Source organism: Typopeltis vanoorti, chromosome 2, assembly GCF_054136105.1.
Source record: "Typopeltis vanoorti isolate ZY-2024b chromosome 2, IOZ_Tvanoo_1.0, whole genome shotgun sequence".
NCBI classification, from domain to species: Eukaryota; Metazoa; Arthropoda; class Arachnida; order Uropygi; family Thelyphonidae; genus Typopeltis; species Typopeltis vanoorti.
In genome coordinates, this window is record NC_143550.1 from 160,411,197 (window position 1) to 160,430,137 (window position 18,941).

Genomic DNA, 18,941 nt, shown 5'->3' on the forward strand with positions numbered 1-18,941 from the left:
AAAAGTCTCTCTTTCTTGAATTTGCTGTGGTAGAGCATGGTGGTTTTCTTCCATGATACTCTGTGGGTAGTGTCCAAAACATGGTCAGCCAAGCCTGAATGGCCATAGTTGTGTTTAACGATGTACGACTTGTGTTCCTCTAGGCGGATGGATGCTGATCTGCCTGTCTGTCCAAAGTACGCAAGCTTACAGGAACAGGGTACTTTGTAAACTCTAGGCAGAGAGAGAGGAGGGAGCTGATCTTTCGTAGAACGGATAAGGGTAGCCAGTTTGCGGTAGGGCTTATATGTTGTGTGTAGGTTATACTTTTTTAGTATCTTGGCTATTTTTTCCGAAGTGCCACGGATGTAGGGTATGGTGATGGCATTTTTAAATTCTTGTTGACGAGAGGGACGGGGAATGGGGGAGGAATTGATTATTTTTTTGATGCTGTGTTCGCTGTAGCCATTGGAGAGGAAAGTTCTGTGTATGTGGTTAAGCTCAGTAGTGAGGGCGGTTCCACTGGAACAAAGATTGTGGGCTCTCTTGGTAAGGGTTTTAATGATGCCATATTGTTGTGAGGGGTGGTGGTGGGAGAGTTTGTGAATGTATCTGCCTGTGTGTGTGGGTTTTCTGTATACAGTGAAGGCAAGTGTATCATTAGGCAGGCGCGTGACTAAGGTGTCTAGGAAGGGTAAACAATTGTTCTTTTCCTTTTCCATAGTAAACTGGATTCTTGGATGTAGGCTATTGAGATGACCAAGGAAGGAATCTAATGTGTCTGGGCCATGAGGCCAAATAGAGAACACATCATCTACATATCTTAGCCAGATAGAAGGTTTGTCCCCCTCCCCCCTCTCACCCCCCCTGCCAATTTCTATATGGAAGATTTCGAAAAACGAGCCATAGACTCAGCCCCACTCAAACCTTCTATCTGGCTAAGATATGTAGATGATGTGTTCTCTATTTGGCCTCATGGCCCAGACACATTAGATTCCTTCCTTGGTCATCTCAATAGCCTACATCCAAGAATCCAGTTTACTATGGAAAAGGAAAAGAACAATTGTTTACCCTTCCTAGACACCTTAGTCACGTGCCTGCCTAATGATACACTTGCCTTCACTGTATACAGAAAACCCACACACACAGGCAGATACATTCACAAACTCTCCCACCACCACCCCTCACAACAATATGGCATCATTAAAACCCTTACCAAGAGAGCCCACAATCTTTGTTCCAGTGGAACCGCCCTCACTACTGAGCTTAACCACATACACAGAACTTTCCTCTCCAATGGCTACAGCGAACACAGCATCAAAAAAATAATCAATTCCTCCCCCATTCCCCATCCCTCTCGTCAACAAGAATTTAAAAATGCCATCACCATACCCTACATCCGTGGCACTTCGGAAAAAATAGCCAAGATACTAAAAAAGTATAACCTACACACAACATATAAGCCCTACCGCAAACTGGCTACCCTTATCCGTTCTACGAAAGATCAGCTCCCTCCTCTCTCTCTGCCTGGAGTTTACAAAGTACCCTGTTCCTGTAAGCTTGCGTACTTTGGACAGACAGGCAGATCAGCATCCATCCGCCTAGAGGAACACAAGTCGTACATCGTTAAACACAACTATGGCCATTCAGGCTTGGCTGACCATGTTTTGGACACTACCCACAGAGTATCATGGAAGAAAACCACCATGCTCCACCACAGCAAATTCAAGAAAGAGAGACTTTTCTTAGAAGCAGCAGCAGCTCTCAAAAACCAACCAAATCTGAACAAATACGGTTGCATTAAGCTTCCGAAGATTTGGGAAACAGTCATCACCAGAGGTCCCACCTTACATTCCAGGCCACCTACAACTGCCCTTAGAGGGCGCTCCACCTAGATATGACTTTATTGTCACCCACGTGGTTGGGCTTAGTATTGTAAGTTTTTGTGTGCATGTTACATTAATTGTCTTTGTAATCCCCGTAGATGTCCTAGTGACTAGGACGAAATATAGGAAGTATTAAATTCTATTTTAATTCTTTTTGAGTGTTGTAATAAATCCATTAAACCTCCAACATGATGTCCTCACAGCACTTAAGCCTTTCTACACAAGTAATCTTACAGTATTATCATGAATTCATTAATTTTGCTAAATTTGTGCTCTATATATGTTAAAAATGATGTCCTCAGATGAGGACATCATTTTTATGTGTCCTCACATGAAGCCCTTATGCATGAGAGGGTTAAATTGCTTAATGTACCATGCAGATAAGTTTTAAATGTTGCTATTACTCTCTGATCTATCAGTTGAATCAAGGAAGTTGTGTTTGCTGGAAGAAAGACAGCTTTGACAGGAATGCATGTGTCTAATGTACTATTAAAATCATTAGGATGTTCCAGAGCATTGTCCATCAACAAAAGAGCTTTTTCTTCAAAATTATGTCTTTGGCAATGCCGTTTCACTTCTGGACAAAAATGGTTAACAAACCAATCAGTAAATAACTCCTTGGTAATCCACACGTTTCTATTAACTTTCCATATTACAGGTAAATTCGTTTTTATGTTACCTTTTAGCGCCCTCGGATTTTCTGAATGGTAAACTAATAACAATTTTAATTTAAAATTGTCAGAGGTATTTGATCCAAATACCTCTTGTCAGAGTAATTAAATGGTCTTTGGTTGCTTTGAGCCCAGCTGCTGATTTTTCTTCAATAGAAATGAAGCTTTTTGATGATAGCCATTTCCATAACAAACTGCTTTCGTCAACATTGAACACCACCAAATTTGGTGAAAATTTTTCACGTTCAATTATTTCCTTTTAGTTTTTCTGGAAACTTATTCGCAGCTTCTGATAATTTTACACTATGAATTCTGACCCATTTTTTAAATTTCTCAAACCAACTCAATTTCTTCAACTTCAATTTCTCAAACCTTTTGTGGGAAGCTGCAAAATTTTCTGCAATTTCTTCAGTTTGTTTAGATTTCATGTGATTAAACAGAAATAATGCTTTTTCTTGAATCGCCATTTGAGTTAAAGGCATATGACATTGTGACACATCATCTATCCAAAAACTTAACATTTTCTTCATTTTTTCTAAAATTGGACTCCTTAAGCGAATTAATTTTGCTGCTGTAACATCTGTACAATTCTGATCAGACTGTTTTATTTTTTCTGATTGACTAAGTATGGTTGTTAAAGTTGACTGTGCTAATCCTAAAGAATGTGCCATGTCGGATTTTCTTTCACCCCTTTCAACACGTACGATATGTAATTTAGTTTTTTCTAAAGCAATTGTTTTTTTTTTCTTGATTCTAACATTTTAACTAAATGTTAATATTTACAAAATCTACAATAATGCTATCAGAGAACATACATCATTTATTGCAATGCACCACACGACACACCCTACAAAGTGTAAGCAATGACTAAATTACTCGGATTATGCGAAACTGTTAAAAACAGACACATCCTGGAACAGGGTGTTAAAAACAGACACACACAGGTTGGGAGTACATGACAAGTTGTTTGCCAATTGGATGATTGCTGTGCGTTGACCTTAAAATTTTAATATTTTTACATAAAATGGAGCTTGAAATTGCAGACTTTGTTATATCAAGGCTTCGTTACTAGAGGTAACGTTAACTGAGGTATGACTGTATGTGTATTGCTTGGTTTTTAGGTATTAATAATACTTTGTAAAAAGAAGCATGTATGTTTGTCTGTTTAATTTTTATTATTACTTTTTTTTTTTTAATTTATAGCCCAGAAAGCCCCAAGAAAATTGGCCACTTGTCAATGGACCAGTCAGGTAGCCATGGTTCTGCTAAAGCTAGAATCAGACGGGCAAGGCATCGCCGTACAGGTAGCCATGGCGGCTCTGGCAATTATAATCATTTAACTGCTTCTAATGCAAATTCCCCTTCTCCTAGAAGAAGCCCAATGAAAGAGCATAGGAACTTTGTGGACAGTGAAACACAGACAGAAGGTGTAGATATGCTTAGTGAAACTGACTTAACGAGTCCTTGTGTGATAAGTCCACACCCTTTTTTGCACCCAGCCCATGAGATGTCAGAAACCGGAAATCCATTTGATCATGAAAATTCAAACATGAAAAGTGAAGTTGTGCATGAGAAGCAATTAGACTGTATGGCAGTTCCTGTAATACTGTCTTCTAAAGTTCCAAAATCTCCTGAAGATTCAGATCCTAATATGAATAAAAAGCAAAAAGTAGTAATAGCTCATAATGAAGAATTAGAAAGGACTTCTTTACATTCCATTAGTAATCATTCAGAACAACAGTCAAAACAGTTATGTGGTAAAACAAGGAAACGAGGAATGACTGACAGTGATGAATCTCCTACCAGGATTGCACCTCTTCCAATAAGTGCAGGCAGAAGAAGAAGTAGTACTATTAATGGATGTAACACAAATGCAAGTTCTCAGGTAAGCAGTAAAAAAAAAAAAAAAAAAAAAAAAAACTTAATAGCAATAAGATTTGTCTTCCATTTTATGTATTAAATGTCGACCTGTTAGCAAAGTTTCACAAATGAAAATTCAGAATCTGTGAATGAGCAGAGGTTTAATAGGACTATAGATAAAGATTTCTTGGAAAAAACTATCACAGAGAAACTGCTCTGAAGGAGAAATGATAGAGGTGAATGGAAAAGAATGTGTAGATGGTATAGTGAGTCTAAAGTTGTTGAAGTGGCACAGAAGAGCAGGCCATTCTGTTCAAAGGACCGTATCATCTGAGATTACCTGTGTTCGCACATTCCTGAATGCTATCAATATCAGTTTTCTTCCTAATATCCTCATTTTTAATATAATTTTGCATTGATCTCATCTGTTCACTGTTCTAATATTTCTCAGCAATCTCATATCTGTAGTTTAGTCTTTGATCACCTGTTTTACTTATTACTCAGTTCTCTCACATCCACAAGTTAATATTAGTTTGAAAACTGTCTTGTATACAGCTAGTTTAATGTTTTGACTACTTTCTCTTTTATTCCATATATTCAGTTGACCCATTATATATCATCATCATCATCATCAAATTCCTGACATGTACCCTCAAGGGGTGTACAGGATATGATAGTACTACATGAAAAATTTACATCATTACTAACTTCCTATCTACAATTTTCCTCCAAATCAATCTATTACTTGTCAAGACTCCAATATTATCATTATCAGATCTTATATTTCTATCATCTAAGGCACATTGTACCATATCAATCCACCTATATCTTGGTCTTCCTCTGGGTGGTTTTCCTGCCAACCTGGCAGAGAACACTTGTTTTGCTAATCTTTCTCGCCCATTCTGTTTAAGTGACCATACCACATGAGATTAGCTCTGCTAATGCACTTCTGTATGCTGACAGTGTCAAGTTCTTTCCTAATATCCTCGTTTTTAATATGATATTGCCATTGATGCCATCTGTTCATGCCTATAATCTTTCTCAGGATGCTCATATCTGTGGTGTTTAGTCTTTGGTCAAGTGTTTTACTTCTGATCCAGCTTTCAGATCCATAAGTTAAAACTGGTTTGAACACTGTCTTGTATACAGCTAATTTAGTGTTCCGACTAATTTCTCTCTTATTCCATATGAATTTATTCACTTGACTTCCTACCATACCAGCTTTGTTGATTCTGTTGTCTATTTCCATATTTAATTTACCATCTTCACTACAAATCGTGCCTAAGTAGCTGAAATGTTTTACTTGTTCCACAGGTTCCCCGTCCACAACACAGTTGACATTTTCAACAATTCTTCCTATTTTCATTCTCTTTGTCTTTTTAATGCTGACCTTCATACCATATCTATTACGACAGTTATTCAATTTAGTCAGGGAATCTTGCAGACTTGTAGCGGATTTATTCAGAAGTATAACATCGTCCACATAAAGCAAAGAGCTGACATTAACATCTACAATTTTGATATCATGTTTAATACCACTTTCCTTCATAATGTGATCCATATAGATAATGAATAACAGAGGGGATAATGTACATCCTTGTCTCACACCAGATTTAACATTAAACCATCTTCCTGTACTTCCTTCAATTCTAACTGCTGACTTACAACTGAAATAAAGACTAAGTATTGCTTGATATAATGCCCCATTGACACCATATAACTGTAGCGTATTGAATAGTTTCTCTCTTGGTATTTTATCATATGCCTTTTCCAGATCGACAAAACTGAAATACAGATCTTTGTTATGTTCCCATGCTTTCTCGACTATTTGTCGTAAAGTGAAGATCTGATCCTGACAGCCTCTATTTGGCCTGAATCCAGCTTGTTCTTCACCAAGCTTTTCTTCCACAATTCTTCTCAGCCGTTTCTCGAGTATAATTGCATAGATCTTGCCAGGAACACTCAGTAGGGAAATACCTCTGTAATTCTCACATTCAGTTTTATTTCCCTTTTTATATATGGGCACTATTAGAGCTCTACTCCAATCATCGGGAATTCGTCCTTCTGTCCAGGCTTTCTGAATTATGCAGTGCAACCACTGTAAGACTTTTATACCACCATACGTCAGCATTTCTGGTCGAATATCATCTACTCCTGCTGCCTTTTCACATTTCAAGCTTTTGATGGCTTTTTCTACTTCAAGTATGGATATGTATTCCTGACTGTATGCCTGTTGAGTGTTTTTTACCACTGTGCTATCACTGCTTTCACGTCTCCTGTTTTCATGTCACCTTTATCATCTCTAACTCCTTTTACAGCCCTCTTTCCTCCATTTCTAAGCTTCTTCAACAACCTCCAGAATATCTTACCACCTTCTTGATATTTATTTTCTATGTTCTTGCCAACGTCCTGCCATGACTTTTGTTTAGCTAGTTTTACACAATGTTTCGCTTTCTTACATTTGTCTCTGTATTCTCTAAGAGCAAAAGCTGACTTATTAGCCAGGAACTTTTGATATGATTTCTTCTTTTCCTTCACTGCCTCTTTAACTTCCTGTGTCCACCATGGAGTCCTGATTTTTCCATCCTTGCAGACAACCTCACCACATGACTCTCTGGCTGAATCCATCAGGGTTTTCTTCAAGGCTTGCCATTGAATCTCCAAAGTTTGATTCCTGTTCTCAAACTCTTTCATTTTTTCTTCAATAATCTTTGTGTATGTTAGTCTACAATTCACATCTGAGAGCTGCTTAACTTTTATTCACTTTACAACTTTCTTACATGTTATTCTTTTCAATATGACATTCAATTTTATCCTGCTCAAGACTAAATAGTGATCACTTCCAATTTCAAATCCTCTGTACACTGGTGTCCTGCACCAGGGAGAAAACATCACTATCAACAATAACATAGTCAATGAGACTTTTCTTATTCCTTGCCTCTTCTCTCCATGTGAATTTGTGCACATTTTTATGTTGGATCATGGTGTTAGTAATAACCAGTCCATGTCCTGAGCAGAAATCCAACAGGTATTTGCCATTATTATTAGCTTTGCTCTTTTCTCCAAATTTTCCCAAAATATTTTTGTATGTCTGACAATCATTTCCTACTTTGCTATTCAGATCCCCAATAAGGACCAACTTTTCCTTTTTCATTGTGTCAGTTGCTTTTTCTAAGGCATCAAAAAATTCCACTACTTCTACTTTGGTAGAACCTTCTGTTTTTTAAAATTTTTAAAAAGCGTTTTGAGAAACCTCTTCCCTGAAGAGGTTTCTCAAAATGCTGATTACTTCTTTTATCAACGAAATGTTGTGAATTTTTTATGTAGGTATCCGAATTACAAATGTGTGCTTTAAGGAGACTTGCGAGGTGTTTTGATAATAAGTATGTAGGAGAATAAAAAGAACACATAGGAGATGTAAACAATGACAGAGAAGACAATTCTGGGTTAACCCTTAATTTCTCAAGGACAAACCATACCATCGAGGGGACAAAAGCTCCATGCCCTATTTAGAGGAAGATTTACGCTCCTGATACATAAAAGAAGCCATAAGTCATCTGTTCTAAACACAACCACAATAGAAACCAAGGATTAATTCTAGCTGATATTTGGAAGACCCTCATAAGATCATTAAACACGCCACAGTTAAATTTTGCTGCTAATTACAGAACATTCCTGCATAACAACAGTTGACATCATACACACTCCATGTGTTCTTCTGTATTTGTAAAAAAAAATGCAATTGTATTCGGTTCATTTCTGCCTTAATGAACAGTTTTAAGTTGTTTGTATCTCTTTTATTCACCCTGAAGAAGCCAAACAGCTAAGTTGGCGAAACTTGTTGGTATTTCTTACTTAGTATCATTTAAAAACCTTTGGCCAGTATAAAACCCAGTTCGTGTCAGTTTTCTTAGATAATGTTTTCAATGTTCCTACATGTTTTTATAGCCTTTTTTAAATTTCTGATTTAATGCCAAATTTGGTTCAGCACTTATTTAATTAAGTTATGGATTCCTGGATTTATACTGCCTTTATTTAGCATATAACATCATCTGCATGAAGTAAAGAGCTATGATTAATATCTTCAATTTTGATATCAGGCCCAATGCCAATTTTTTTCATAATGTTGATCCATATAAATGATGAATCGTAGTGGAAATAGTGTATACCCTAGAGTCTTGCACCTGATTTACATCAAAATTCTTACTACTCCCTTCAGTTCTAACTGCTGACTCACAGTTCAAGTAGACAGTATATTGCTCGATATAATGTTCCATTTACATCACATAACTGTAGTGTTTTGAACAGCTTGTCTCATAGTACCTTGTCATATGCCGTTTCCAGCTCTACAAAACTGAAATACAGATCTCTTTCATGTATTAGTTCTGCTCTTTTCTCCAAATTTTCCCCAAAACATTTCACTTGTGTGTTTAGGACATCTATTCTTCTCTTTAGATATCTAACAAGATCTAGGTTTGTTATGTCAACTTCCTTTTCTAATGACTCAAATTTCTCCACTTCTTCCTTACTGGAACCTCTGTGGAATTTTAGGCACAGTAAGTCTCGTCATCCAGTTTCCCATTTTGATGTTTGCTTACATCACTCTTTGTGTAATTGTCATAGGAGATTATAGAAGTGTTTAGTGCTGAATATAGCTTCTAATTCCTTTCCTGATCATTTTTGCCTGAATATATAACACCTTGTAATTGCTGTTTAGAAGAATCTTACTTGATGATGAACACTTGAATCTTTCATTTGATTCATATATTATTTTGTTTGCAAAAAAACCTTGAACTTTGGTATAAGAACAGGTATAATTACTTATAATTGCCAAAAAAAAAAAAGAAAAAGAAAAGAAAATACAGTATAAATACATATTTAGAAAACTTTTTGGAATGTTCCTGATCTATAGTTAGAGCTGTTATTTAACAAATACTGATACAGTAAATTTAACAAATACTGATACTCTCGATTTAACGGATTATTAGGGGCTAAGGGTTGTCCGTAAAATCAAAAGTCCATTAAATCGCAAACTTTAGGAACAGTATTGAAATAAAACATTTTCAGTGGTACAGTATTAATATATTCTTATGCTTGGCCAACTTCACACATGTTTTTTATCTGCCACAGTGAAACCACTTTTGAAGCTCTTAATGCTATATTTTTGCGATAAAACTGAGTAAGTTTGTCTTCATTTTTGCATATGTCCAAAACTGTTGCCCATAAAGTTCACAAACATCAGCAACAGATGCACCACTTTCCAACTTTCTTATTAATTCAAGTTTCTGTGCTATTGTCAAACTTACTCATTTTCTTTTAACCCCAGACATATTAACTGATATTAATAACGATTAATAACGATTTAACTAAAAATTACTCCAGCAACAGCCTAAACAGCACATGTTTTGCTCTAGCAACGCTACTGAACCAAAGCACATGCACACGTGCGAACTATTATGAGTACGCACAAAATATCACGAATATACGCGAATGTATCCGCAGATGCAATTTATAAATACTGTTGATTGCTTCCGATAATCATCATATTATTTATTTCATCATCATGCATATCAAGGATTTAGGCCTGGTATGGCCTGTTCCATGCCTTAGAAGTCATGGTTTAAGAGGACGTCCTGATTTTCTTTTTCATAATTATTTCTTTATTTTTATTAATTATTTCATTATCTGTATTTATTTGTCAAATTATGTCCGTTAGATCTGAAGTCTGTTGAATCAGGGTCCGTTAAATTGAGAGTTTACTGTATTACAATTTTGCTGACTGTAACAGGCTGAGGAAGTATAATTAATTTGCTGAAGTGAAAGCTCTCAGGATATCTTTAGGTGAAAGATGAATTTCATCAGTTGGTGTGAGATTGCCATTCTGGCTTATTGGAGGCTTGAAGTGGCTTTCTGGATTATGTAAACCAGGGGTTTCCAATCCACAGGTTGCTGTGGTTCCCCAGAGCAATTCGACGTAGCCCTTGTTTTCTCAGAAAGTCTACCTCTTTCAAATTTTTATATACATTTGACAGTGTCGACCTTTAGTAACTATGCAAATAAATTATCACTAAATTTCTTTCAAATTCCTCCCATCTGCAGACTTAGACTGTTGGTCACTGACATCATTTAAAGGAAATATATGGTGTCAGTTTTCACCTAGCTGTGGAGATTGGAGGAGTCAAAGAACTGTGAGAAACAACTAATTTTAAGATATGTCGAGGCCTGCTGAATGAAGCTGAGCATAAGTATAAATTCATCCAAATTAACAGTACCCTATTCCTACTGCTTTCAGCTAGTACCCATTGAGACATATGTCAGATAAGTCTTGCAAAGTGTGTGGGTTCTTCCCAAGTGTCTTGTGTTTAGGTGTGAGTGATTTGTTAGTTTTTTTGTTGTTTTTGTTACTTTTATCAGTTGATTCTGCAGTGTATCTGGTGATAAGGTGATTATAGACTTGGTAATCAGAGTTCAATATTTTAAGAGTCCAACCTGAAGCAAGTATTATTCTGCATGCAAATGAGATAGTTCGGTAAATTATAGGTGCCTATGATATATCAGGCTCTATGAAATTCTCAGTTCAGTATATTCAGCACTACCTGATACGTTTGTGAACCTAATGAGATTTGCAGTGACCATGTTTCTCCATTTTTGGTATCGCATATATTTGTGAATCAACATTTTCAAAAATGCAAACAGTCGAATCAAAGTGTAGAACAAGACCTTCAAATAAACATTTGCATATTTTAAGATTGTGTCACGAACCTTGAAGTAACTATTAAATAAACTTTCTGATAATTTGCAGCATCAAATATCGCATTGAATATATGTATATCTTCTGATAAATAAATGTATTAATTTTGTAAGTTTAATTTTATCTTTTGACCAGGACAGATTTTTTGTTTTGTATGTCTATTGATCATATCTTTCAACAGATGTGATACATCCATTTTCCCTAAATTTTACTATTTACTGGTACATTTTCAAGTATTTTGCCCTCCCTCCATCTCTAGTGTTGAGGGTATAATTTCACTTACTGACTCTAAAAAAAAAAATAAAATAAAAAAAGTCAACAGATTTTATCTGCACCTGCAGGTGAAAAGGTGAAAATCACTGAAGTAAACAAAAATAAAAAAGATATAAAATTTATAGAAGGGAAAAAAAATCCTTTGCTCACTCATGGTACCAAAGTTTTGTGAGTGAAAATCACATAAAAAAAAAAAGAAGTGTAAATGTAGATATCTCTCTGCAGTGAGTTATGCTTCTCATCATATGGAAGCTTAACTAAACAGACTCTTACCCATCCATATAGAACATTTAATTTCCAAGGCTTCAACATCAGTTTTTTAAAAAGTATCCTTCTTTGCATGTTATATTAGAAACATTTATAAACAATCTATTTTATATTCCTTTTGCAAAGCAATTGCAAAAATGTAGTTTGTCTCTGTTATAATTATCCTTTAACCTTCCTACTGGTGACGTTTTTATGTCCACCAATTTATAGATGTGAAGTTTTGGTAACATAACTAAGAAGTGCATACAATTATTTAACTCCATTTGATAATCCTCCATACTCAGGAGAATACTTAACTAGATTAATTTGTGTTCATAGCTGTCTTAGAGCTAGCACAACTGAAAGCAAGAAATGTGTAGTTCCTTACGACATACAGGGTAGCTCTAATTTTAAATAGCGATATATAAGATAGTTTAAACATATACAATATATTTTTATATTTCTTGTTCTTTTATTGTATAATTATAGTTTATTGTTGATAGCAAGACAAAATAAAAATAAAACTGTGCTGTAATATATGCTTTATTTTTTTTAATTGCAAAAAGAAATAGCCATCAGCATGTATCGGAAATTATTGTGATCATTTACTGCACATCAATATTTTAAAGTCTTATTTATTTTTTATCAACAATCCAGCAACTTGGCTAGTCATTAATGTCAATCATTTCTTGCTGTTGGATGCTGATGCCATCATGAGCAAAAAACAGTCTGACACAGTCTCTGTAGTTAACTCTGCAGTCATTTTCTTGTTTATTTTTAATTTCTTAACTGTGAAAAGGGAAATGAAATCCTTGATTTTTTTTTTATTTTGCAGTTCAAGACTTATTTTTAAATACTTCGTAGATGAACACATCTGCAAAAGTCGGATATAATTTAGTAAAATGATTTACTTAACATGTTTGTGTGGGGAAGAGACAGATCAACTCATGTTAAACTTGACCTTCGTTCAGGTAGGACAGGAGAATTTGTCTAGTACTTATTAATTTTTATGGCTATTTTTGTTTAGGAGTACCCCTTTTTATAATGTCATTGGCTTTCTACTCAATTTTTAGGGCATTACTGATGTTTTAAAGACAGATTTTAAAACCCTGGTTTTTAAAGGTGGGCTGAGAATTCTTTGAAAGAATGTAAAAGAGAAATTTTGGGGGAAAGGAGAAGGATAGAATACGATGAAACAAGATTAGGGATGGGAGTAAGGTCATGACATTAGGTCACTACTCTGGCCAATAGAAAACAACACAGATACACCAAAGACAAAAACACCAAGCTGATATGACATAGCCTCCACTTTTCCCATGAGCTCCGAAGACGATGCACTGTCGAAATGGCTCACATCCCATTACTCCCATCCATAATCTTGTTCCATATAGATACTTTTCCTTTCACCTTATTTCCAAAGAATTCTCAGCCCATCCTTAAAAACCTGGGTTTTAAAATTCACATACCTCTTGCCTCACCTGCAATTCTGCCAATCTTTCTCTATTTCCACCCCCCCCCCTTTCCTTTCAGTCATACTTTAACAGTAATACAAATGTATATCGCTATACACCGGATGCCACTGAGTAAGAAGACAACTAGGAACATCCTACAAAAGGTATGTCCAAAATTATTCTTCCCATATATTTTTCATGTATCTGTCTTTAAAACATCAGTAATGCCCTAAAAATTCAGTAGAAAGCCAATGCCATTATAAAAAGGGTACTCCTAGGCAGTGGTGTATTTAGGTATTGGCCTGGGCCTAGAGCGGCAAATTTTGAGGGGCGACAGAAATTTCCAGGCTCTCATTTTTTAGTCATAACATGTTCCTTATATGCCGCATCTACTCACAAGCAGAGAAATATTTTCCTTTTCCTCATTGTAAGTTTAGTCTGCAAGCATATTGGCATGTAATCAGATTCTGCATAACTATACAGACCGAGACACGTGCACGGAAAGCTACTGTATTGTTGTCGGTAACTTGACACAAAGGCACTAGGGATTAGTGAATTTGATCCCTTTCTTGCTGAGCACATTGCCAAAATCGGGGAAAAAAAAGTTTCGTTCCTATCTTTCCTTTGCCATGCATGAGGAATTTATTAAAATAACGGGCAAGAAAGTAATGAAATTTATTGTGGAAGAACTTAAAATAGCATAGTACTATTCCATAAATGTTGACTCAACACTAGACTTGTCTCATGTTGATCAGCTGTCCATTGTACGATATGCGAAAAAACACGGAACTTGTGTGGAGCTTTTCTTGCATTTCCTTCCTAACGCAAGTCACAAATCTTAAGAGTTACAACAGGCGGTATTGACTTCACTAAGCGAGCTTGGAATTGATGTAGCAAATTGCAGAGGGCAGGCATATGATAATGCTAGTAACATGTCAGGCAAGTACACAGGACTGCAAGCAAGAATTCTTGAAATAAATTCATTGGCAGAATTCATACCGTGCGCTGGATATTCTCTGTCTCAAATTGGTACTTGCGCTGCCGAATCCTGTCCATACTCTTCTGCATTTTTTGATGTCCTTCAGAAACTACATATTTCTCACATCTTCAACACATCAGTGGAGTGTTCTAAGAAAGCACTAAGGGGGCAGAGTCCCCTAGTAACATATATAAAGAGATTATTTTACACAATTTTGTATGACAATTTCCCATATTTTAGGAATAGTAAGAACATCATTTTGGTTTAAATTTGATCTGTGTAGTAGGGCTTCAGCACTTTCTTTATATAAAATGTTCACGTTTATGTAAAAGTTTCGACTTTTCCCAATGGATCCTATGATTTGGGTTTTCAACTCTGTGTTGAGAGAGACCAGATTTCTGCAGTTTGAAAAGACGAATGTGGTCTTGATGTTCCGAGATGCGTTTCTGAACAGATCTACCTGTTTGTTCAAAGTAAGACAACTTGCAGGAACATGGAATCTCGTACATGCCAGGTAACATCAGAGGTGAAAGTTTGTCCTTAGGAGAAGGTAACAAGTTATAGATCTGGTTGATGGGTTTGTAAGTAGTGGCAAAATTGTATTTCTTCATAATTTTTAAAAGACGTTCGGAGATGCCTTTGACATAAGGTATGGGAATCCTATGGGCTTCTTCTTGTCTAGGTTGATGTGTGGGGAAGTGACTGATGATTTTTTGAGTTGTTTTAAGATTATATCCATTTAGTATGACTGTATTTTTGATTATTTCTAGTTCTTGGTTTAGAGATTCTTCAGAGGAACGGAATTTGTGCACTCTGGGAACTAGTGATTTAATGATGCCAAATTTCTGAGATGGATGATGAGCGGAAGAATTGTGAATGTAGCGACCTGAAAATGTAGGTTGCGATAGACAGACGTGGCGATGGAACCGTTTTCTTTTCTTTGAATGTGTAAATCCAGAAAGGAGATACCCTGTGGTGATTATTTTTCTAGCATAAAGTTGATGCAAGGGTGAAGAAGGTTTATTTTATCTAGAAGGTGTAATTCATGTTCGGGATGATCCCAGACTGCAAAGACGTCGTCGACACATCGTAGCCAAATTTTTGGTTTGGGTTCCAAAGTGAAAATTTTTTCTTCCAGGTATTCTAGAAACAGATTTGCTAAGTTTGGTGATAAAGGAGACCCTATTGCTGTTCCTTCTTCTTGCTTGTAAATTTTACCTTTCCAAGTGAAGTAACTGGGTGTGATAACAAATTTGAATAATTCAACTATATCAGATGGAAATCTTTGAGTTAATAATTCTGTTTCTTTATGGGGAATGTTAGTGAAGAGGGAGACAATGTCGAAGCTAATTAACAAATCAGTTTTTAACAGTTGAATATCTTATTTTTGCATGAAACTCTGTGGAATTTTTGATTGAAAAGGCTGAGTGGCCTATATGAGGACAGAGAAGGTTAGATAATCTTGATAACTTGTAGGTCGGGCTTCTAATAGAATCTACGACAGGTCTGAGTGGAACATGAAGCTTGGGTAAGCCATAAATTCTAGGAGGGCTAGCATGGTATGTCTTGAGTTTTTTAATTGTTTCTTCATCTAAGGAGAAGGTTTCATCAAGTAACTTATTTAATTTCCTGAGTTGACGTTTTGTAGGATCATAATCCAGTTTGGCATAAGTATTACGATCTCGGAGTAGTAAATTCATTTTCTGTTATATGAATTGGTATCATGAACCACAGTGGTATTTCCTTTGTCAGCTCTGGTAATGATTATGTTTTTATTATGTTTTAAGGAGGTCAAAGCTTTCAATTCTGATGTTGTGATATTTAAGTCCAAAGGTTTGGCATCATAGATTATTTTTGCTACCTCGAAACGAAGTGTGTTGGCTTCAATACTGGAAAGATGGCTGATGTTTCTCTCTATGTTATGTATGAAATCTAAATATGGGAAACATTTAGGTAAAATTGCAAATTTGTGACCTCTCGCTAGAACATTTAATTCGTCTGTTTTTGTAGGAACAGACGGAAAAACTACCGATTTAGCAAGTTAAGGTATTTATTATGTAGATTAATATTGCTTATAAATAAATAGTATTGTCCTATGCTGGACTTCACTTGCCTAGCTCATGTGACCTATTTTACTTTTGTCAAACAGGAGTGAGAGCATTTACCCACTTAAATGACACATATATTATCTTCTAAGTGTCTTACAAGTTGGTCTTGCTCAATATGTAATTTCTGTTTGTCACAGAGTTCATTGGAACAAAACCAATTGTCTACAACAGCTGATTCTTAACATTGTGTGAGAGCTGTAAAGCTATGTTTTGCAGACTGAATTTAAATAAGAATGACTGCATTAAGCTTTCCCAATTTCAGGAAACAGCTATGGTAAACACCAAACATTATTTCTAGTTTTTAATAATTCATTAATTTAACCATTTAATTCCTTTTGGACCAGCTTATCTGGCCTTAACTGCCTAACTCTTGTAATGTTGCACTTACAAGAACTCCTTATAAATGCAACATAACAAGTTGCACTTAACTTGAATATTTGACATGAAATTTTAACTGTTCTTTTCTCTCCTATTCTGCATGTTTTGATATCTGTTGACTATGCAATGTGTGGAGAAGAACTATTTTCCACAATAGGGATAATTTCAGACTATTATTTCTGTTCAGATGTGGATGGGGAAGCAAAGTTTCACAACTCTTCTATAAAATAACTGCTTTTGCAAAGACCTTAATATACTACTGGAGGAGAGGACTCAATGTTTGGTAGAGATGGCATGTTCTGAAAGTCCCAATTGTTCTGGCTCGTGAAATTTAATGTAATTGAGGTTGTTCATCACAATGGGCAGTTGTCCATCTACCAGTTTGGCCAAAATGTGTCTGAAATTATCCATTTGATACACTGGGCTAAAATCAGAAATTTATCCTTTGTAGTGCTTAAAAAAGCAGAAATCATGTTAATGGGGTGAAAAGAAACTTACAGGCTAACTGATCTAATAGTTTGGCTTACTTCAGAGACATTATTATCATAAGAAATGGTAACTCTTTGTACCACTTATTGGAACGCAGGTGTCTTTGCACTAAGATAGCCTTAATACTTGGCCAAACATTTTGCAAAAAAAAAACTTTAAGTGATATTCATTTAATAATTTCATTGTCTTCAACTTACATTCATTACGTTGTTGCACGTATAAAATTTACATGCTTTTTTGTAAATTGGATCAAAGCTATGCCTTTGTTATATTTAACCTATTAGTTTTTCCCAATCTGCAGACACTTGACGTTTTAAAGCAGTGTTTAAATGCTGTTCATCCAAAAGAAATAATAATCCAAAAAGTTCCTCAAAGCTTTTTATAAATTACTTTCTTAAAAAATGTAGAAACTTGATTCTAGATTTTTTTAGAATCTGATTTAAATGCATACATGGGTGGTCTGAAAAGCCTTGACCATAAATGGGAACACTATCGGCAAGATTTTTTTTTTTTTTAAGTTGGTACATCTGTCGTAAGCATCCATGTGAAATTGCAGGTCAAATTATATCGAGCAGTTTTTTTTTTATACAGCTGTCGGATGCCAAAGTGTTGTCTGTATCCCTTGAAATGGATAAAATTGAGTATCGTGCAGTTATAAAATTCTATGTAAAAGAAGGTTTAATGCCAAAAGAAATTAATTTGAAGTTCATAAAAATTTATGGGCACTCTTCTCCTTCATTTTAGACAATTAAAAAATGGGCTGCCGAGTTTAAACCTGGCTATACCAGCCTTGCAGATAATCCACATGAAGGACTTCCAGAAAGTGTAACAACACCAGAAATCATTGATCAAGTGCACAATATGGTATTGGATGACCGGCGAGTCAAAGTGCATGAAATTGCTGAGACTATAGGCATTTCAAAAGAACGTATAGGATCTATTTTGCATGAAGAATTGCAAATGAAAAAGCTTTGTGCAAGATGAATGCTGCGCTTGCTCACAGTAGATCAAAAACACACTTGCATGAAAATCTCTGAACAGTGCTTGTAGAGTTTTAACAAGAATAAAATTGATTTTATGCATTGATTTATTACTATGGATGAGACTTGGATTCACCATTACACACCAAATCCAAATAGCAGTCAAAACAGTGGACAGAAGCCAGTTGTTCAGTGCCAAATAAGACAAAGTCAGTTCCATCAGCAGGAAAGGTCATGGCATCGGTGTTTTCAGATGCTAAAGGCATTTTGTTTATTAATTATCTTCTAAAGGGTAAAACAATAACGGGGGAATATTATTCCGATCTTTTAACCAGACTAGACGAAAAAATTTGTGAGAAAAAACCCAGTTTGGAGAAGAAAAAAATCATCTTTCATCACGATAATGCACCTGCCCACAAAGGTGTTTTGGCAATGAGAAAATTAAGGGATCTGCACTATGAATTGTTGGAACATCCACCCTATTCCCAAGATTTGGATCCCTCTGGCTTCTGTTTCTTCCCAAAACTAAAACTCTTCCTCGCTGGTCAGCATTTTTCTTTGAATCAAGAGGTGATTGCAGCTGTAGAGGGGTATTTTGCAGATCTTACTGAGAACTACTACAGGGACGAGATAATGACACTGGAGCATTGCTGGAATAAATGTATTAGTTTTAAGGGAGATTGCATTGAAAAATAAAAATAATTTTAAAATTTTGAAGTCAGTGCTGTCGCGATATTGTGCATTTTGTTTACCGAGAAGACGGGGCGGATGCATAACGGTGGAAGACAAGACGAAGCTAAGTTTTCATTACTGTATTTAGTTTTATTTCATTTTATTTAGTGTACTTAATGTTTTGTTTTGCTTGTAATTGTTTACTTATTTATCATTTA

The 18,941-nt window shown here is 35.6% G+C and overlaps 1 protein-coding gene across 4 annotated transcripts in view; it reads left to right on the forward strand.

Moving 5' to 3' along the window:
* LOC150109577 (uncharacterized) overlaps positions 1–18,941 on the forward strand; it is a 251,826-nt gene that overhangs the window by 193,305 nt on the left and 39,580 nt on the right. For all 4 annotated transcript variants that reach the window (XM_090413597.1, XM_090413607.1, XM_090413603.1 and 1 more), the window contains one exon: positions 3,740–4,421. In XM_090413597.1, the coding sequence (XP_090269723.1) occupies positions 3,740–4,421 (682 nt within the window). The remainder of the gene's footprint in view (positions 1–3,739; positions 4,422–18,941) is intronic.